We start from the raw sequence: 20,909 nt of genomic DNA, 5'->3' as shown, positions 1-20,909 counted from the left end.
AGAACTGGTTTCAGCTGCCAGGTCTGTTGGGACGGACTCAGCAGACCCCATTTTCCCCACCCTCCCATGGCAGTCCCACAATGAAGAAATTTTTTCCCAAAGCTGTGACTGTCCTTCAAGGAGGTTGCCTTATTTAATAGGTCGATTACTTGATTTATTAGCATTTCATGGGTACTTAGCATGAAACACGACTCCCCAAACACTTCTGCAAGTCTCTCATGCTGAAGGTTGCCTCTACACCTGTAGGATTTCCTTAAACTTTGTGGTCCAGTATCAATTCCTGAATAATCACCCCCGCCTTTGAGTAGTCCTGTGCTGGAGAGCGTTTATCCATTGATGATCTTCTCACTGATGTATCCAGGCATGGTGTAGACCAAAAGAACCAGGAAGATAGTCAGAACAGCGACAATAAATAGCACAATGATGTATTTCTTGTACCGCTTCCAGATAAAGAACACAAAGGTCTTCATGGGATTCACAAACCAGTTGAAAGAAGTTTTTGGCCGGCTGGAACAGGAAAGGAAGAACAGACAAGCACAGGCTCAATCCACAGAGCAGCACACTGGCCCCTCTGTGCTGGTGCCCTGCCACCCTCATGGGTCCGCAGCAATTCCTGCCACTTCCAGGCAAGATCAGCCTAGGGGCTGCAATAATTACAGTGCCTGTTGCAAGTGCTGGAAACAGGACCTGAGCCTCAAGATGGCCCCGCAGAGCTGTTCTGCATCCATGTGGCCAACGCATTGCGTTCATGTGGTTGAACCAGAGCTGCCCTTTTTGAATAAGCAATGTTACAGCATAGCTGCCTTCAGCACCGAGATCAGCCCTGGCCCAGCTGCTGCAGCCACAAGTCCTGCCAGACCTACTGAAGCTCTGGGAAGCCCTGGCAGCCCCAGTCCCATAGATTCCCACCACCAAGGGCCTCACTGATTGCTCTCAGCTTCCTGACAAGCAGAAGCTGCTCCCTGTCCCCATGCAAACAGCTGCTGAAAACACAGCACGGCCCATCCATGTAACACACATACTCACTTGGGCTTTTCCAGGGGTTCAGGCTCTTTTCGTCCCAAACCAACAGGACTCTTCTCAGCCTCCTCCACAGTCAGCAGCTGGAACTCTGCTTCCACCTTACCCTGAAGGGGGAACATGTCTGAGCCACAGCTGCACATGTTGCTTCGCAGACCAGTGTGCTAACCACACACCCTGCCAAGACTGGGTATTTTTCTCCCAGTTCCACTTACAGATGCTCAGAGCAATTAACTTTTCTCTCCAGGCATTAGCTACAGTCTCACTCACTTCACAGGCAGCAGAAATTGGACTGGCCAGAAACTGTTTTGCAACCAAGGCACTGTAATGCACCCCCCCGCATATGGATTTCTTGGCAGTCTCCCAGTCTGGCACTGAGCAAAAAACTTACCCCTGGGGACAAACAGCGGTCCACTAGCAAGGTCAGCAGCAGCCAGTCTGCCCTGGAACAGTTGGCACCTGCCCGTCTGAGGTAGGCAGAGACCCTTGGACAAGCTTTTGCTGCTGTCCTGTCTGGCTGATGGGGAGCCATGTGCTTTTTGCTTTGCTTTGCTCCTCTCACTGAGCACTGCTCTATAGGAAGCTCAGAGGAAGGCATGAAGTTGAACACCCCCGCACGCCACTGCAACTGACACTTGTGGGTAGATGAAGTGCTAGATTTGCAGAAGGGACAAGTCTGCAGGACCTTGCACAAAGTCCTGGCCAGCTAGCTGGGTCATTGCTGCATCTGTAGGTTATGTACATGCCAGACAGGTTCTCACGTTAAGGCAGAGGCAGAACACTGGCTCTCTGCCCACCTGTGCCGGCACCCTGCCTTACCGTCAGGAGGTACTTGTTGCCACTGGAGTCTGTGAACTCCATGTCCTCTGGTTTGACTGAGCGGCTCCCCTTTTTCTTCTTCTTCTTCTTCTTCTTCTGCTTGTCCTCCCTTTCCTCTCTCTCTTCATCCTCTGGATCTTGGAGCTTGATGAAGGGCCACCAGCCCCTCATGCGCTTGTTTCGGAAGATGGAGAAGCGAGGTATTGCATTGTCCTTGGCCATCTTGATGGTGCAATGCTCTGAGCTCTTGGCTGCTCGCACCATGTCATGCAGCTTCAGCTCGATGGAGCCTGCAGGCACAGTGAAGAGGACAGCTCATGGCAAGATCCTGAGGTCAGCCCCATACACCATTTGACTTTCTGTCTCAGCCAATAGGTCCCAGCTGCTGCAATGATCTAACAGAGTCCTGCACATTTACAGGTGGAGAACCTGAAGCTCAGCATAAGAAAAGACTAGCCCAAGAGTTAGAGACAAGAAGCACAAGCCACAGACCTTGTCTCATCTCTGACGTTGCCAGTTCGGTTTGTGTGTGGTACAGTGAGTTATCTTCATGCCTTTACCGTGTCCCACCCTTCTTTCCTCACATGCCCAAGCTCCTCTTCCCAACTCATTCCCGTAAATGTAAATTAAAAACTGTAAAATCTGGGGAACTCTTTTAAAGGTTTCAAGTCTCTCTTACACCTGAAACAGCGTTGGTTTATTTCCCTGCTTGGCCTTACGCCCCTGTCCTCCTTGGAAGGAGCTCCTGTCCCACTTTGGCACTGAGCCCTTGCAACACATCAGTCTTGCCATGTACTGGTCTGTGTTGGCAAAAGCATAGCCAGCAACCAAGGGGTGTGGGTGTTCTCCTCTGCTCAGCTCTGGTGAGGATGTATCTGCATAGTGTCCAATTTGGGGCCCTCAACACAAGAAAGGTGTCAGCTAACTACAGAGAGTCCATTGGCTGAGATGGTTGAGGCTAGAGTATGTTCCATAGCAGGTCGGGTTGAGACCCATGCATGTTCAGCCCAGAGAAGAGAGGTCAAGGGAGAGATCTTACTGCATCTCCCACAGCCTAAAGGAAGCTATCGAGTAGACGGAGCTAGACTCTTCTCAGAAGTGGATGATGAAGGCATGCAAAGCAACAGACGTAAGCTGCTGCAAGTTAAAAAACCTGAGAATTATGAGAATGGTGCAGCCAGAAAAAGGGGCCCAAAAGGGTGCTGGAACCTCCATCCTTGGAGATACTCAAAAATCACTCAGACAAGGCCCTGAGGAACCTGACCTACATTGCATCTAGCCCTACTTGGAGCAGGAAGTTGCAAAAAGACTGCAGAAGCCCCTTCTTGCCTAGAGGTTCATGGGATTGTACATGCCAGGAATCGCTGGGATTGCTGTCTAATGCTTTCTTCAGTGCCTGAGCAGCAAGGCTGAACTAATCACCATTGGCAGTGCCTCATGGAGGTAAAGCCCTTTAAATACACCACAGAATGTTGATGAATAAAGAGAATTTTATCCTGCCCAACAGACAGCAGGGAAAAGGGGCTGCTTTTTAATGGGGAGGCCAAAGTTTGGAGAAGGGAGGGACAACTGAACAGAGTTGTTCAGTACAAACTCAGGGATGGCAGAAGCAGGAGAGAAGCAGTACCATTTGTGCTAGCATAGTGTGGGTAGAATCACCACCAGCCCAGCTTTGTCACCAGGCCCTGCTGCATGCCCAGCTCGACAGGGGAGCTCAGGTGCAAATGGTCTCACAAAGGTTGCCAGTCCCTGTGCCCACAAGGTAAACACCTGAGGAAAGCTGCTCTTAGACCAAGTCTTTGAGATCTGCAGGTCTAACTGAGATCAGGGAAAATGAGCACGTTTACCAGAAAGGTTGTGAGGAAGCAGAACCTGGAAGTCCTGCAGTGTGTCAGGCCCTGAAAAAGGACACCAAGGCCCTGGCACAAGTATGCACACTCAATGTGTCTGTGTAGGAGAGGTACGCATCTCCAGGCTCTGCCTATATCTCCCATGTGAAAAACCAGGCCAGGTGACTGCTGAGCTGAAGACTTTGATCTGATGCTCCTGGTAAACTGTTCTCAGAGAGCTGGGCCCTGGAGGAAATGCTGTACTACTCTAGCAAGGTGAGGGACAGGTCACCCCACTTCAGGCAGGTCACACCATACCTAGAAAGTCATTAGCTGAAATTCTGTCGTAATCCCAGACCTGGAGGACCAGAACAGCCGGTTCCCGAAACTCTGACTCCTCCATGGAGAAGACAGAGTCCTTCTTCTTGTAGGTGATCTCCTTCTCAGTCGGGAGATAGTTGAAGCGGAAGATGAACCTCCAGTTGAAATTGCCCTCCCCGGTCAAGGAGTTAAAGTGAACATCTGTCTCCTGCTTGTTGTGGTCAAGACCCTTTATCCAGCTGCAGGAAAAACTCAGTTATCTCCTACCCCTGTCGGCCAGCCCCAAAGGCACAGCAGAAGGCAGGAGGGGCTGAATGCCATGGGGTAGCAGGAAAGGAAGAGTCAAAGAGCCAAACCAGACCAACAACTGACCAACATCTTTGGGGGTACAGCAGTCCATGCAGGGGACTGGAGTGGGGCACCTCATGCTGAGGCAGGGAAGAGAAGAGGTTCAGAGAAGGTATTGAGGGTGTGGGGCAGGACAGCCAGGCTCTGGCCTCCCTCTGGCTCCCATCAGACCTTTTCACGTAGATGTCACTGGAAGGCTCTCCTGTCACTGGGTTGACATCATCGAGGATCACATCGTCTGTGTTCCAGATAATGACACGCAGCTCATAGCTGTGGGAAGGACACAGGGGTGAGTAGGACACATGCTCTTGCCCCCAGTGCCTGGGAGGACAGGTCAAGCCCATAGTGGCAGAGCAGCAGGACTTGAACCCTCCCTAGCACTGTGGTCTCCTGCCAGGGCTCCTTTGGCCAAGCACAGCCCAGCACTCTCACTGCCATGCACAAAGCCCTCTCTGAGGGGCTACAACCCTACAAGACAGACAACCTGTGGTGGGTTGACCTTGGCTGGGTGCCAGATGCCCACCAAGCTGCTCTATCACTCCCCTCCTCAGCAGAAGGAGGAAGTGATAAGAGAACTTGTGGGTCAAGATAAAGGCAATTTAATGAAGCAATACCAAAAGTTGCACACATGGAAGCAAAGGAAAACAAGAAGTAATTCTCTGCTTCCCATCAGCATGCAATGTTTGGCCACTTCCTGGGAAGCTTTAGTACGCATAGCAGTTGCTCCAGAAGACCAACACCATAAATAACAAATGCCCCCCCTTCCTCTGCTTTTACATCCGAGCAGATGTCATATGGTATGGAATAGCCCCTTGGTCACTTCGGGTCAGTTGTCCTGGCTACGTCCCCTCCCAGGACCTTGCCCGCCCCCAGCCTGCTGGGGTCAGGGGGGAAGGTTGGAGAGATAGCCCTCATGCCGTGCAAGCCCTCCTTGGCAGCAGTCAAAGCACTGGTGTGTTATCAGCACCTTCCTAGTTTCCAATACAAGCACAGCACTGTGAGGACTGCTATGGGGCTCAGCCAGACCCAATACACATCCCACAGTCACAACAGGCAGCTTTTGCAAAGCAGATCCCTGGTATGTGGGAAACCCACACAGCACCACTTAGCCATAGGAGCACAGAAAGGCTTAGGCAGGAAGGGACGTCTGCAGTCCCTGCTCCAACCTCTTGCTCTAACTTCATAGTAGCTCAGATTGCTCAGGGCCTTGTCTGCCTGAATTTCAAGTTTTTCCAATGGTGGATATCCCAACACCTCTCTGGGTCACTCTGTTCCTATCCCAGGTAGCTTCATACTCATTGAAATTTTTTTTTCCTTACATCCAGCTGGAATCTCCCTTGCTGCAATTTGTGCCCATTATCTCTTGTCCTTCCACGTGCACTGCTGAGAAGAATCTGGAGCCTCCCTCTCAACAGCCCCATAAGATCACTGAAAACAGCAGATATCCTCCTTCAACTTCACTTCTGCAGGCACCCAGAGGACATCTGCCCACCAGCCAAAATAAAGCTAGATGAGTAGCTCTGAGCTGGGTTTCTATCACCTTCATGTCCAGACTTAAAAGACATTAACCCTGCCCTCCACATACACTTGCGTAGCTGAAGCACTTACACCCCACCAAAGAGACCATCCCATGGGCAGAGCTGAAGCAGACAGGAAGGCTGCAGCCAGGCTAGCACAGACCATCAGCCTGTGCAGGGCTCTGTGGCATATCCCCACAGGCATGGCAAGGGACAGTGACCCTCCATGCAGGCTCACCAGCACCAGCCCCGCTCCTATGGGTGCTACCTGACAGGCAGTCGTGGCTTGATGTTGACAGGCGGCGGTGCGGGGACATCATTTGGAAACATGTCAATCCACATGTGCAAGGAGCCCTATTGAGGTAAGACAGCAGAGAGACTTCAAAGGAGACCACCCTCCAGCTCTTCAAGGAACAAGGGCTTGGTCCTGCAAGGGAAGCTCTCAACAAAAAAACACCGCTTGTCTCTCTCCACCCCCAGCACTTCAAAGTGACATGTGACTGCATTTTAGACAGGGCAAAAATTAAAACTATCAGAAATTGCTTATTTCCCTCCCCACTCTGCTCCCAAGAAAAAACATTTCAGCTCAACTAAATCAGTTTCAAACAGAAGCCAACATGTTCCTCGCTCTTAACAAGCACATGATGATGCAATGCTTCAGCATAATCAAGAATACTAAGAAGTGATGAGTCTTACTCTCCCCTCCCCATGTGCATTTCCAGTGCTGAACAAAGCCAGAGTGACTGCGGAGCTCTGCTTTGTTACAGACCTCTGGTATCTGAGGGAACAGGAGATGTTCAAGTGCAGGACGCTGAAATGGTCAAGTTCAGATTGCTGCACTGCATAAAATGGAGGATGAATGTTTCTCCTCCAGCCAGCAGGGAGAACAGGGCTCTCGCAGGGGTGCAAAAGCAGCCGTGACAGGGGACAAAGCAGAGGAAGAGGCAGGGATAGGCAAGGACATTCACCCACCGTGGTGCATGGTGGCAGGGCTTAGAAGGCAGAGCAGGTCCCTTGCCACCCACACAGCATCCTCATCAGAGCACTGCTACACAGCCTGAGAAGACGGGAAGGACTCAGGGCCAGCAGCATTGTGACCACAACATCAATAGACAGAGGTCCCTTAAGGAAAGGGGTGTTCAGAAGCACTGCGAGAGGTCAGAGGGTGGATCTGAGCAAAGGACACCCACGGCCAATACTTCATAGCAGGGCCAGTCACCCACAGACACAGCTCCAGTTGCCCACCCAGGAAGGGACAATGCATGAGATTCATACCATGATGAGGAAATGGAAGGACAACAAGGGATCAGCTAGGGGACTGGGAATCAGCTGCCTGAAGGTCTTTCCTCAGAGCAATGTATAGGCCGGGCAAGGAAACACATCTTACCTGCACAAGTCCAGGGTTCTCCGGGTTGTACAGGGATCGGATCTCCACATGCTCTGGTACCAGCTTGTACCCATACCCTGGCATCTCTTCCCAGTGCTGCAGGACGTACAAAGCCTTATGTTCATCATCCACTGACCAGTTCTCATCTGACGCTCCTCTCCTGTTCCTCACAGAGGCCTCTGCAGCAGGACACAGCCAGGCAGAAGATGAAGGCATCTGGCCAGCAAGAGCCATGTCAGGACATTAGTCACAGACAGAAGTAAGAGAAGATGATGGACTGGGCAAACAAGCACCTCACCAGAAAAACAAAATGGAGAGAAGCAGGAGAGAAAGGATGAAGGGAATGAGTTCAATATGTTGCAGTGATGAGGAAAACTGTAGGCAGGAAGACAAACAAGCTAAGAGAAGTAAGAGGAAAAGGACAAAAAAGAATTTATTATGGCCCTGGGAAAAGGATGCAGGAGACACTGAGGAGGATGTGACCCTCTGAGTCAGTTTAAGTCCCCATGTCCCTGTGGTAGTGCCAACAGATCCAGATGAGAGGTTTTGCCCTATAAGTGCTCCACTTGGCAGTGACAAGCTGTGCTGTCTGTTAACAGTCTGTGCAATTGACTCATTTGGCACAGTAAAGCCAGGCAGCTCAAGACCAAATCCTGCTGGTGGAGAGAAAAGCAGAAACCAACAGGTGAGGACACAATGACCCACCCCTGTGTTTATGAAAACCATCTGCCCTTTCAGGATCAGTCTGAGACCAAAACGATCTCAAGTGGTCCCTGAGCTCAGCAGATGTTCACGGGGCACCAACTACAGCCACATCTGAACCAGAGCCAGCTTTCAGGGGAACACCAGAGAAGCACCTTGTTTCTCCCTTCTCAGCTACCCAGTGACCTGAGAAAAGGTTAAAAAGGGCTTTTGGAGGCTCCTTGCCCTCTCCCAAGCAAGATTTCTTTCCCCTTCATGACATAAGCCACAGAGGACAGCAAAAAGCTGAGGAACAGCAGTACTGAAATGAACAGAAGGTGAAGTTGGCTGTACACTTAGCTGTCCCCTCTCTGGGCAGGTCAAGCACGGGGATCATCCTTCCTACAGGCTACACAGCATTGCCTTGTAGGGCCCAGCCATCCACAGGTGGGCCACATCTGCTCCATCCTTTCCTCCAGGCTGGATTTGATTGCACAGGTGCTGGCCATTGGAGAGAATGTGCTGAGCAGGACAGGCCTGTGCTCAGGGAAGTACTCAATCACTGCTGGTGGAGGGCATGAAAGGTTGATGTGTTCTTGGACATCTGTGCCCCTGGCTCAGGGTTTGTAACGTCAGTAAGGGGGAAAGAAAAACGGCAAAGGAGAAGCAGAAGCTGCCCACAAGGATAAAATCAACAGTCGTGAGAAGCCACGGGGAGTCACCCAATGCACCCAAAGCCAAGAGAGCAGAAAGCATCCCTGAATGACAAAGCCAGCCAAAAACAGGAAAGGAGACTGAACACCCCCCACCCTAAAAAATAATTAAAAAAGGATGCCAGTATCTTGCTCCTGGTGCTCACAAGCAGATGGAGGTAGAGCTTTGTGCCAGCATCAGCCACCAGAATAAGCTACGCCGTCAAACCCCTGTGCACATCACTGCTGTGCAAGTGGGTTTACTTAGCTCCACCCGCTGCCCAGGAAGCCACTTTGGGACCTGATGGCCTGGATCATGTCTTCCAGGGCAACATCACTGAAACCAGGCCATGGAGCACTGAGGATGCTTCCCATGGTAACCCAGAAAGCTGGGCCATGCAGGGCATAGAGTGGGGGCAGCTGGACTGGATACTTCAGGGAAGAGAGGCTGGTATGTTCCCAGACCTCTCACCAGCATGTGCACTGCTGAGCACAGACAACTGCTTCAGGGAGCAGTCATTGTGTTCTCCAAGCCCTCTGTACCTTCAGGAAAAGCCTCTGGGGGGACCTTGAATATTTTATTGTCCACTTTGACCTCCTCCCGTCTGTACTCTGGTGCAGGGAGCAAATTTTTCTTGCATAAGCTATCCAAGATCTGTGTGGGTTTGAAAGCATCTCGCCACATGTTGTAGCTGTTCCTGCATGGAAAGGAGAACATCGAGAGCATCTTCAGCTTAGACATGTTTTTTTCCTAGGCTGTGAAATGCCCTGCCTTCCCTACAGCACAGGCAATGCCACCAAATCCCTGCTCAGATTTTCACTGGGAAAACCACGGGGACACAAAAGCTTAATGAATGAAAAGCTTAACAAACTTCTCCTCCCCGAAAGCAAGCTAGGCTTGCACCCCACAGAACCATTAGCTTCAGAGTAGTAACAGGAGAAATTCCAGCCGCAGCTTGGGAGAGAGGTTTTAGCAGTGCTGGGGACTCAACTCCATGCACACAGCTTATTCTCCAGTAGCAGGGTAGGAGAAGTTTACAGAAAGCTGGCCAGCGACACCAGAGAATCGATACTGAATGAGGCCAGAGAAAAACAGATGTCATGAATCTTGCTGCTCACAGAATTAGCTGCTAACAGAGAAATGGCCCTAATTCCTGAAAGAGCTCAAAATCACATCATTGTCAAGGGAGCGCTCTTCTCATAGAACACCAACATGAAAGCATTGAAGAATTTTTTGCTACTGTACACAAAATATGCAAGTCTGCAGTAGAAATGAGAGCTATCACAGGAAGCTGGTAGGAATCTAAAGGAGATGGAGTTATCCATGTAATTTGTAGTCAATCTGTGGAGCACCTGCTCAAAGGATACTGTGGATGCCAGCTCCGTCCTGCAAAACTGGAGGTGCTCTGCTACCCACCCAAGCAGTACATGAGAAGAACGTGTCTTGCGGCCCTAGTGTCACACCGGTACCTACATGTCATACTGAGAAGCCACTCCACAGTTGGCCCTGTGCTTGCTGTAGAATCGATTCTCCAGGTCAATCTTGGTCTCCCCAATCAGATCATCAGATCCAACCAAATCATGGTCAAATATTGCCACAGTGAGCTCTGATTCCATGGGAAAGGACACTGTCAGCTCCACAACTCTGGACAGAAGCAAATGGGGAAAGTACAATCAGCAAAGAGGATGGAAATGAAACACATGCTCTGCTTGGATCATCCTATGCATTTAACAACTGTATTTGACAATTCAAAGATAGAGTTTGGTTCTCCGTAAATCCAGTGTGTGCAGTTTTCAGTGTGCCTGTTCAAATAAATTAGTTACTTTTCCAGGAACGTATGCCCTTGGATAGAGGTCTTAGAGCTAGGGAAAAAGCTCCCTAATGTTCTGTTGCTGCTTGGCTCGCTACTTTATCTTAATCAAGCCCTTGGGAGTACTCCCTTCCTAACCCAAAACACTTAGGGCTCCTGTGTCAGCTGGAAGCACAAGACATGCCTGGGACCTTTGTGTTACAGCACAAGATTCTCTAGCAGAAAGGAACAGAAGACCACAGATGCTAGGCCACAGCCTGAGCCCAGATTTGTACTATTCCTATTAAACCTGCTAGATGAAAACTTCCTGCATACTCTCCAAACACAGGATTGAGCTGCTTTGGGATGTATCGCTCCTTTGTGTCCTTCTGCTCCTGCCCCACAGTCACCACCACGTAGGGATCTGCCTTGCCATTGGGGTCTGCTGGAGACAGGTTCGTAGCCTAGAATACACAAGAGGTACTGCCATATGTCAGCTGCAGAGAGCAACCTGCACAAGGAACACTGCACAGGCCTGAGACCATCCAAGCCTGCTGCTCAGGTCCCTCCAGCAGCTGCCCCAGAACAGAAACAGTCACGTTTGCACACAAATCCCCACTCAACAAGCTACCGATGTCTTCAGCTGCCGGACCACCTGCTTGCCCATGGACTCAAAGCAGGTAAGCAGAGCCAAGAAACACACATCTGGATTTTTAGCACCTCCTGAAGCTATGCAGCATGGAAAGGTCCCCCTGGACAAGACACAGCTGACTTCCTCTGGGCTGGCAGAGCCTTCAAGCCAGCATCGAGTGTTTCACAGGTGCCACTGTGTATATTTACTGAGCAGAGAATGGCCGGAGGTCCACAGGGAGGGACATCACGGCCACCACCACCACCAGAGACTTACCTTAATGATGTAAACTCTTACAAGAACCTTGATGGGTCTGTTTCTTGGAACGCCCTGGGAGACCTTGGGCTTCGCGCCAGCTTCCTCAGTGGGGTAGACATAGAAGGAACCCTGCAGAAAAGACATTGCAAGTAACAATCAGATACAAAAGATAGTATCTCAGACAGGATTGGAGCCACCAAGACCAGCTTCGCCTGCCAAATGAAAGACTAGAGCCATGCAGACCACAGATACCATGGACCCATGCAGACAGTCCTTTCCAAAGGCATTATCACATCCACATGGCCCAGGTAGTCCCTGTTTGCAAGTTAGGCTGTAGGCTGTCAGACCACTGCCAATGCTGTAAAATCTGAACATTTCCAGGCACACTTTGGACTGCCAAAGGCAGGGGCACCAAAGGTTTTCTAGGGACCTTCTTAAATCAACTTCTGTAGTTGATATTTCAGAGACTTCAAGAGCTCCTGGGTGGGAAGATAGTGCCTCTTTTAAACAAGTCCTTTATGCTTCATGTTTTCTCTTTGCAAGAGCTAAAAAATCTAAATCAACTAACAAAGAACTACAGTATACAACTGCTTCAACAGGTACCAACGGTACCTGGCCATGCTGCACCGTGGCCTCACATCACCTTGCACAAACATGCACTCTCCAAGGCTTTGGTTTTCCTAAGGATTTTCTTACACATGCAGTACATATGTAATTCAAATGATACAGTACCTTGTACTTCCCCACAAAATGTTCATCCTCGTTTCCATCTTCATCCTCACTTGCTTTGCCACGATGAAGGGGGAAAATACACAGCCAGTCTTCAAAATTACCAAACTCACTTTCCAGCTCAGAGTTGTAGATCTGAAATAAGTACAAAGTAATTTTTGGGCCTTTTCCTGCCATCTTAAAGGGGAGGAGAGTCAGAAAGATCATCCTTTCTGCGCTTCAACTATTTAATCTGGTCCCACCTTACCCCTGTATTATTCAGTGCCGAGTGCTATTATTTTCCCTTATCCCCCTAGGTCCCTCCTCACGTACGCACACACATCCCAGCTTGGCTCCAAGGTCTCGCTAGCTGTTTCAAAGCCCAGCAACAATGGGGGCCCAGTGCACACTGCAGGTTCTCCTCCCAGTCTAAATTCCAGTGCAGGGAGGTGAGGACAACAAGGACAAAGAGCCGGGGTTGAAAAAGGCCAGATCTGTCACTCCAATAATCCAACAACCTGAAGGGTGGCGATGAGCTTCCTCTTGGGTCGAGCAGGTTCAGCTTCAATTGCTATCTCATCTTCTGCTTCCACATCTATGGAGTATGCATTTAAATTCCCACCTTCTAGAAATGGCAATAAGAGATTAAGAAACGCTCTGGCCTCTCCCATCATCTCAAGTATCTGTCCATAAAATAACCCCAGCAATAGCTTTTGCTTTCGCCCAGGGCTCTGAACTGCGTCAGGGTAACCAGAGCCATTGCTGTCTAACCAGGTGGCTCTACAGCATCTCAGGTTTCCCAGCAAGGAAAGCCTCTCCTGAAATAGGGTTTACATAATTTCTATACTTACTGTCTCACCTCCCCAGGTCATTCCTAGGCGTGTCACTGCTTACACCTCCACAAACCTGAGCCTGCAGCTTTAACACTGTTCTAGATCACCTGTTTGCTATTACTGTCTTTGTGTTACCTTGAAGTGAATCCTCTAGCCCAGGTGAGTACCCCATGGGCACAGAATCATGTGCAGCTCCTGAACAGTTTTGCCTCTCCACCATCCTCTCTCCATCCCACCTTTGCTTCCTGCTCTCATCTTGCCAATCCCATGAGCCTTGCAGCTGATCTTTCTGCGGGTTTTTGCTCACTCAGGAAGGCACTTGCTTCAGCACAATTTTCCATACTTTGCTGAGGAAAGTTTGGTGTTTAAACTTGAAATAGCCTTTGTTAGCCCTTGCCAATGTTTCCAGTCTCTCTGCTTCCTTTTGTGTTGTTTTTGCTGAATGTTGCAAAGCTGTTGCCTGCTCACATATCATTCCCACAAGCCCAGCACCCTCTGGGATGGTGCAAGTCCTGACTCTTCCCCACAGAAAAGTTGGATGTTGCTAGAGGACTCACCTGCATCATTCAGGTCATCATTCTCAACATCTTCCTCATCACTGTGTGTCTGAAACACAAACAGTTACCCCACTTCCCTGACAGCAAAGGTGTCTGCATCCAAGCACAGGCCTGTCAAAGCTTTCAAGCCAGGAGAGTCAGTAATACCTAGCCTGAGATCATTTAGCATTAACATCATTGCAGGATGGTATCCAGTGAGTGCCTTAATGACTTTTGCTCTTCCCCCAGATCCTCCTGCTGGTTTTTTTGTTGTCGAGATTTAAGGGACATGGGGCAAGGAAAGAAATCTGGGGCAGACCAGCTCCCATAGCACATCCTGGGAAGACAGTCAGGACAGAAAGTAAGCAGCATGAAAGCCCCTGCACCGCAGCTAAAATCAGCAATGTCACATTTTCAGGAGTGCCTCAGTAAAATTCCAGTTGCATTCTCAAAACCACTTGGGCACCTAGCCTCATGGATGTGTCAGCACCCATTGTCTGCTGAAATCAGTCCAGCTGGTGCACGCTTGATACCTGAACACCTCAAATGCGCTTGACACACAAAAGCCCACATCTTCCTGCAGATCCATGCCAGGAGGGCTCCTATGACACTCAGTGCTGTTGAAAGCATGCTCCTCAAGCCAGTGCAGCTACTTTTCCCCTCTGCTGACAGCTATCACAAAAGGTTACCTGGTTATACAGCTCCTTCAGGGACTCATAGTACTTGGACCACCAATCCAGTTCTTCGAGCTCTGGTTTTTCCTCTTCATATTCATCCTCCTTCTTTACAAGCTTATTGATGCAAATTTTCTTCAAAGGAGCCTCCAAAGAACGGAGAAAGGGGTTCAGAGGGAGGAAATGACCACCCAGGACACCCATGCACCCTGCTCTAGTACCCTGCGAGCCTCTGGTAGAGGCTCAGCTTTCAGGCAGAGCACAGGAGCTGCAAAGCTACACACAGCCCCAGGTTTGTGCTTTTCTACAAAAGCAGCAGTTTTCAAGGCACTAGGCAATGTAGCTCTCCTCCCTGTGCCAGAGCCTGGACATGCAACGGTGCCAATGAACAGGCAGGAGAGAGGAGTGTTTGAGTCCAGAGCAAAAAATTATGGTTGAAACCTAACTCTGAACTTCTGAACATTATTTTTTGTTTTGAATGCTTGTAACCTTCAGTTTGGCTCTCCAAACTTCAAAATTTGCTGTGTCAAACACATCACTCACCTTCACAAGACTCAGGGGGTGAGTGCTGGGATGTGGGTCACCAGCTGCTGGGCCAATGTTTACCACAGTCTCAGAAGGAAGATGCTGGGATGAGACTTTCTGAGCTGAGACGAAGAGAAAGAGTTTCAAGCTTCCGTGCATTTATTCCTACTTTTTGTCCCGTTGTTATTCCACAGGAAAACCCTCCCTGTTACCTCACTATAGTGTGATTGCTTTGAAAGCCTTTGACAGCAGACTCTACAAAAATATTACAGGAAATACAAGTACAGTGCTGAGTACATGACACCATGATCAACACGCTTGTTGCTGACTCCCAGGAATTCAGATTTATGAGATACACCTTCCGTACTTGGAAATAATCACAGATGTATCGATCCTTTGCTTCTTCCCTTTTGTACTGTATTTATTTGCATACCTCTAGATCAGGAGCTCTGGCTGTCACTATCACAGAACTATTTAGTGAATCCATTACCCAATGAACAGACCCAACGATGGGATGGGAGAGAAGTGTAAACCCTTCAATCCCTGGTCCTAGTGGACCAGCTCCCTAAAGCTTGATGGAGGCCTCACTGGGGACAGATCTCTAGCCTGGCTACACAAGGGGTTGAAACAGCTAAATACAATAGTCCTTCCCAGGCTAAACATCTCAGATTCTATACACAAACTTTCCACAGGGATAAGTTACTGTCTAGTATATAGCCCCAGCTAAACGTCCTTCTGGATAAAGATGTCTTCATGAGCCATTCTCCCTCCTCTACTTTCTACAAATGTAAGGCACACAGTGCCTGGGAAAGAGATCCCAAGGAGGTGCCACATTCACAGATGAACAGTCCTGCCAGTGCGGTAGGGAGGCAAACATTAAGCTAACCTTGGAGAAAACAGTAAGTTGCCCTTTGCCATCCCCAAAGAGGGATGCCAGCCCTTACACAGCAAAACTGCTTGGCTGATGCTGCTTCCTGAACACCAGTCTGGAGACAAGTGCTACAGACCAGGATCACAACCTGCCTCCAGCCCTACCCTGCCCCACGCTGTGCTTTTTCTGGGCATCTTGTGGATCTTGGGAGAGGGCTTTGCTGCCTGGCTAGTAGGGAGTGGAAGGGCCACAGATCTCTGCCACTGGCAGAACCTGCCTGCTGCCTCCATGGGAACCTCACCAAGCAGCTCACCTTTGAGCACATATTCTGGCTCCTCCTCCAGCTCTCTGGGAGAGAATTTCATCACATCAGACACAATGTGGGTACCCACCAGCACAGTGCGACCAAACGCCCGCTTCTCCACCACAAAGATACTGAGAGGAGGGTGCAGGTAGACCTGCTCTGGGAGCTCCTGCAAAAGAACCACACATGGGGCTCACAGGAGCAAGGATGATACCCACGGCAGCCTGACCGCAGGCAGTGAGGTCTGATTGCGCACCTTGCGGCACTGCCCAAAAGCCAAAGACTTGTAGTGACAAGTGATGGCTGAGACTGCCCTTGGTGGGCAATTTCATGAAGGTTTTCATGTGCAGCTGAGCCACATGGCCACGTGCGAGCAAAACCCAAGGGGCAAGCTCCCCTCCTGTTACCTTGCCACAAGCACACAGGCAGTACATGTGTGCAGGACAGCCACAGCGCACCCTGGCATGGCAGGATCCCCGTTCCCACTCACCACGTCCATGTATTTGACCAGCTCAGTGAAGTTGGGGTTTTCTTTGTAGGCCACAATCACCTCTGACTCCACCTTCTTGCCAGCACATTCAATGATCACCTGGGGCTGATCCACCTCAAACAAGTTCACCCGCTTCAGGTTCCGCAGGCCCCAGAACAGGATCTGAAGCACAAAATGAAGCTTCAGAGCTGCTTGAGACAAGCCAGGCATGGCACGGCCATGCAACCTGCAACCTTTCCTTGTGCCGCAACCCACCTCACCTTGCAGTACACAGACCCCAAGAGAGGCATGAGGCAACCCTCCCAAGCCAGCTGCCCAAGGGCTCTGGCTTTTAAACTCCTGAGACTGTTTCTCCCTCATGTCAAGCACCCCCGTTTTTGGCATCTTCTCAGGCCTCAAAGGGACATTTTAGCTCCAAACCCAACTACCCCCCTAAGTCATGCCATCTGCATAGGCCAGCCGTGCTGTCCAGTTGGGGCAGGCCGGCAGGAGCCAGCCCAGCAGAAGGCAGCGTACCTCTATGCGGAACTCCTTTAGCACCGGGCGGATGCCCTCAGGAATGATGAACCGTCCAGCATGGGGGTCTCCCAGGTAGTCAGGTTCCTTGGGCTCCACGTCCTCAGGCACCGATGGCTGAACAGGTGGAGCCAGAGCACACCAAGTGATGAAAGCCACTTCTACTCCATGCCATGCACCCTCTCCCTCCCCTCTTGATCTGTGCTCACACGCTTTGTCCCTGCAGCCTCCCTTCAGCTGAAAGCCAGATATGGCTTTCACCAGAGAATCCTCTGGTGGGCCGTGCAACAAGCTCCTCACATACACAGCTCTCCCCAGAGAGCTGGCAACCACATGCAGGTTCCTACAAGCCCGTTACCTCCAAATAACCACTGTAATCCAGTTCAATCAGCTCAAAAGTGGCAATGAGCTCTCCCACTGCTTTGGTGCCCTTGTAGAAATCGAAGAACTGCAGGGCAGGTTTGGTGTACGGCTCATCAACCAACTTCACCTGTGGAACGGCAAAGGCCTGGCCAAGGAACTCGGGAGAACCCTGCAGGAAAGAGGGGAATGGGTCAAAGCATCCCTGTGTTATCTCACCACTTCAAAGAAAAGACCACCCCTAATTCCAGCCAACCTGGCACAGTACAAGACTGCTCTTCCACCTTTGCCATCCTCTGATTTCCTCTGCTCCATCCAGAGCCAGAAGCAGATTACATGTGCCTGTAGCAGCTCCTCTTAACCCTCCTGTCCATCTCCACGCAGAACTGGACAAATGGCCTGGGACCATGCAGCAGAGGACATCTAAAGCTAGATCAGGTTTCTCAGTCTCCTCCAGCCCGGGTTTGAATGTCTCCAAGGACACACAGCCCACAAGCTCTCTGAGGTACAGGCCCAATGTTTTCTGGGTGAAAATTGCTTCCTTATATCAAGCTGGATTTTCTTCTTGTTCCAACTTGCATCCATAGTCTATCATCCTGCCCCTGGGTGCCTCCAGAAGAAGTCTGACTTCTCCTTTTCTGCCCTCTCCCATCAGGCAGCTGCAGGCAGCAATAAGACACTGTCTTTGCCTCATCTTCTCCAGGCTGAATATACCCAGCTGTCCACCTCTCCTCACTCTGTCCTGTGCTCCAGTCCCAACCCTCTTGGTGGCCTCCTTTGGACTCACTCCAATATGTCAGTGTCTTGCACTGGGACCCAGGAAATGGTCCCAGGAAAGCTGCTCAGGAGAAATTCGGTGTGAGTTACACTGTTTCCCTAACAATAACGAAGGGGGTGCAGGAGAGGAGCGTGACTTCGAAGTACTAATGAAGGCAGACAACAGACTGAGGAGCGATGGAAGATGACACCTGGGAGACAGAGGATAAGGAAGGGCTCCAAGAGCTACATCACCTCCCCTGATTACAAGCCCTCTGCAATGTGAGCTTGCTGAGGAAGTGTGGCAGGCAGCTGGGAGATGTGCAGTGCTTCTCCAGAGAGGAGAGATCTGAGATCCACGAGCACTCATCAAGCCCTGGCTCAGAGCATCTCTGAGCCACCTGCACACTGCAGCCAGCAGCTTCACCCCAGCTTATAGCAGAAGTCTGCAGAAAGTCTCAGCCACAGCCCTCACGACTCACCACCACCAGTGGACCAGGATCAAGCTGCATCATGATCACACCAAACAGAGGTGTGGCTCCTAAATACCTCATGCACACAGAGCTCCTCTGCCTTCTCTGTCCTCGAAAAGACAGCAGGAGGGCAGCAAGGCCATACTTACAAATTTATTGTGGCTGAAAAGGTTGATTATAATGATGGGGGTCTCTGTTTTCAACTCTTCTTTTTTCCCATCAATAATGAGCTGGTCAAACAGAAGTAGCTCATTCCACAAGGGGCTCAGTGTCTCCTCCAGCATCTGCAGACAGACAGGAGGCCTGAGCATACCACAGCCAATGGAAACAAACCACATGCACTTTGTAAAGAGAGTAAGAAAGCACAGGCTGATCCATCCTTCCACGCAGCCACAGGCAGCTGCTGTCTGGCAGCAGGAAAGATGGTTGAAGTGTGAAATCAGCACTTGGGATCAACATGCCAATCAACCTTTGAAACCCTGTTCAAAGACACATGTGTTTTGTCAAGTGTTCCCTGAACATAGTTACACTGCCTAGGGCACACAGATACCCTGTGCCTGGAGATACAAAATTTCCAGGAAGACTGCCCTATCACTGGCCTTCAATGTGTCAGTGAGGACAAGATGACTTTTCTCTTCCCAAGTCCCCAAGAAAGCAGAGGCAAGAGTTCAAGCGGTCTCACCCTGGTGGTCTGGCAATAAGTTGAAAACACCACTCTCACAAATGGATCTGAAAGGCCATTGTCATCTGCAGGGAGTATCCCTCGAGCCTGATACAGATGGGCTCGGAGCTGGAAATAGCTGAAATCTGGCAAGAAAAAGAGAACAGACGTCCCAGTTCGCCAGCCAGGTAGGAGTGGGCACATCCTGCCAGGAATGGGTACCACTTCTAGGGGCACTCACTGTGGTTCTCAGAAGGCCGGCCTATCTCAAAAAGTTTGGCTGAGCAAGACAAGCTCAGCAGGCTCCCCAGAGACCTCTGGTTAGGACATGACATGTGAAACGTGCAGTGATCTGCTGTGAGCACCCTCAGGAGAGCAAATTGGACCTGCTGGTCCCAGTCATGCCTTGGAAATGATAAGCCAGGTCCTGCTTGTTGGACACTGACCCTGGGACAGGCCCTCTCACCCCTCTCCTCTCCTGCTAACAGTGAAGCCATGGAAAAGTGGCATCTGCACTCACCATCCCTGCTGAGCCAGCTGGGAAGACTGTATGCCAAGAGCTGGGCTATCTCCTGTCCACTCTCAGAGAGGTACTTGAACTCCTCAGGCAGCTCCATCAAACAGTTCTTTGCATATTTGGTTACCCCAAGCCACATGTAGATTTCCAATTTGGCAAAGATCTCACCAGTGTGTAAGCCAGGGACCTGGAAGCACAGGAAATTTAGCAGGCTTCCCATCCTATCCATGCCCCCCCTTCAGACCAAAATGATCACCATCAGCCAGTGACCGACCAGAGCATAAGAGACAGAGCACCACACAGGGAGGCAAAACGCAGTGGTGGAGCAAGAGCTGTGTTTCCTTGTGAACTCCCAGATTTCAGGAAGGAAGGCTGGAAGCAAGGAAGGAGAAGCACTGTGAAGCAAGCAAGGGCACACCGTTTTGGTACAAACCCTACCTTCATAAAGACAGTCTGGATCTTTGCACAGTCCTTGCCTTTCTCCTCTTCAACTACCGAGTAGAGAATGTTCTGTGCAGGAATTCTTGCATATGCCACACGCCTGTTGTTGCTGAGCATCCAGACAAGTACATCGGGGAGGGTGCACTGGGGCTGAAGGAAAGAAAGAGAGGAACATCACAGCAGAAGAACAGCACACATCTTGTCTTCCCTCCACTGACGCAGTGAAAGCTTCATCTCCTTGCAGGAAGGACTGCACAGTGCTTTGGAGATCCAGAAGCAAATGGAGGGCCTAATGTTGGGCACATGCTTCTGAGAGTCAGCCCTGCAGGTATCATGGTCTAACACCAGCTGGCAACTAAGCCCCACACAGCCGCTTGCTCAGCACCCTCCCAGTGGGATAGGGGAGAGAATAAAAGTGAGAAAACTTGTGAGTTAAGGACAGTTTAATAGGCAAAGCCAAAGCTGCGTGCACAAGCAAAGCAAAACAAAGAATTCATTCACCATTTCCCATCAGCAGGCAGGTGTTGAGCCATCTCCAGCATGTGTAATAGTTAGTTGGGAAGGCAAATGCCTTGTTTTGCTTTGCTGGCGTGCACGGCTTTTGCTTTACCTATTAAACTGTCTTTATCTCAACCCATGAATTTTCTTACTTCTACTCTTCTAGTCCTCTCCCCCATCCCACTGTGGGGTGAGTGAGTGAGTGAGTGACTGTGTGGGGCTTAGTCACTGGATGGGGTTAATCCATGACAGAGACCTTATTTCAATGCAAGTTTCAATTTGCAGAATGCGTCCAGGGTCAGTCCCTGGTGGGAGTGTGGGTAGCACATGTGAGACTGTTTTCCCAGGCAGACTGCCCACAGTCCCACTGCAGGCACAGCCTTGGGCTGGCCAGGCAGAAAGGGCAGGGAGGCCTGGGTGGCCTGGAGCTGGCCCAGTTCTGCCTCCAGCTCA

The 20,909-nt window shown here is 50.4% G+C and overlaps 1 protein-coding gene across 14 annotated transcripts in view; it reads right to left on the bottom strand.

Annotated features, from left to right (window-relative positions):
- Positions 1 to 109: 109 nt before the first annotated feature.
- LOC121094568 (fer-1-like protein 4) overlaps positions 110 to 20,909 on the bottom strand; it is an 85,993-nt gene continuing 65,193 nt past the window's right edge. For 13 of the 14 annotated variants that reach the window (XM_040608354.1, XM_040608363.1, XM_040608355.1 and 10 more), the window contains 24 exons: positions 19,956 to 20,108; positions 19,521 to 19,704; positions 19,022 to 19,146; positions 18,489 to 18,623; positions 17,109 to 17,282; positions 16,751 to 16,867; positions 16,235 to 16,396; positions 15,754 to 15,913; positions 14,588 to 14,691; positions 14,060 to 14,191; positions 13,392 to 13,440; positions 12,520 to 12,626; positions 12,026 to 12,157; positions 11,312 to 11,422; positions 10,741 to 10,868; positions 10,089 to 10,259; positions 9,158 to 9,312; positions 7,242 to 7,420; positions 6,123 to 6,208; positions 4,362 to 4,607; positions 3,987 to 4,228; positions 1,840 to 2,129; positions 1,027 to 1,127; positions 110 to 507 (listed from right to left, as the gene is read on the bottom strand). In XM_040608354.1, coding sequence (XP_040464288.1) covers positions 327 to 507; positions 1,027 to 1,127; positions 1,840 to 2,129; positions 3,987 to 4,228; positions 4,362 to 4,607; positions 6,123 to 6,208; positions 7,242 to 7,420; positions 9,158 to 9,312; positions 10,089 to 10,259; positions 10,741 to 10,868; positions 11,312 to 11,422; positions 12,026 to 12,157; positions 12,520 to 12,626; positions 13,392 to 13,440; positions 14,060 to 14,191; positions 14,588 to 14,691; positions 15,754 to 15,913; positions 16,235 to 16,396; positions 16,751 to 16,867; positions 17,109 to 17,282; positions 18,489 to 18,623; positions 19,022 to 19,146; positions 19,521 to 19,704; positions 19,956 to 20,108 — 3,624 coding nt within the window. In that variant the 3' untranslated portion in view covers positions 110 to 326. The remainder of the gene's footprint in view (positions 508 to 1,026; positions 1,128 to 1,839; positions 2,130 to 3,986; positions 4,229 to 4,361; positions 4,608 to 6,122; positions 6,209 to 7,241; positions 7,421 to 9,157; positions 9,313 to 10,088; positions 10,260 to 10,740; positions 10,869 to 11,311; positions 11,423 to 12,025; positions 12,158 to 12,519; positions 12,627 to 13,391; positions 13,441 to 14,059; positions 14,192 to 14,587; positions 14,692 to 15,753; positions 15,914 to 16,234; positions 16,397 to 16,750; positions 16,868 to 17,108; positions 17,283 to 18,488; positions 18,624 to 19,021; positions 19,147 to 19,520; positions 19,705 to 19,955; positions 20,109 to 20,909) is intronic. The other variant, XM_040608360.1, reaches the window with a different exon arrangement.

The sequence above is a fragment of the Falco naumanni genome, chromosome 10, assembly GCF_017639655.2.
Source record: "Falco naumanni isolate bFalNau1 chromosome 10, bFalNau1.pat, whole genome shotgun sequence".
Taxonomy (NCBI): domain Eukaryota; kingdom Metazoa; phylum Chordata; class Aves; order Falconiformes; family Falconidae; genus Falco; species Falco naumanni.
The sequence above is the reverse complement of the archived record's forward strand: the minus strand, read 5'-3'. Positions and strand labels throughout refer to the sequence as shown.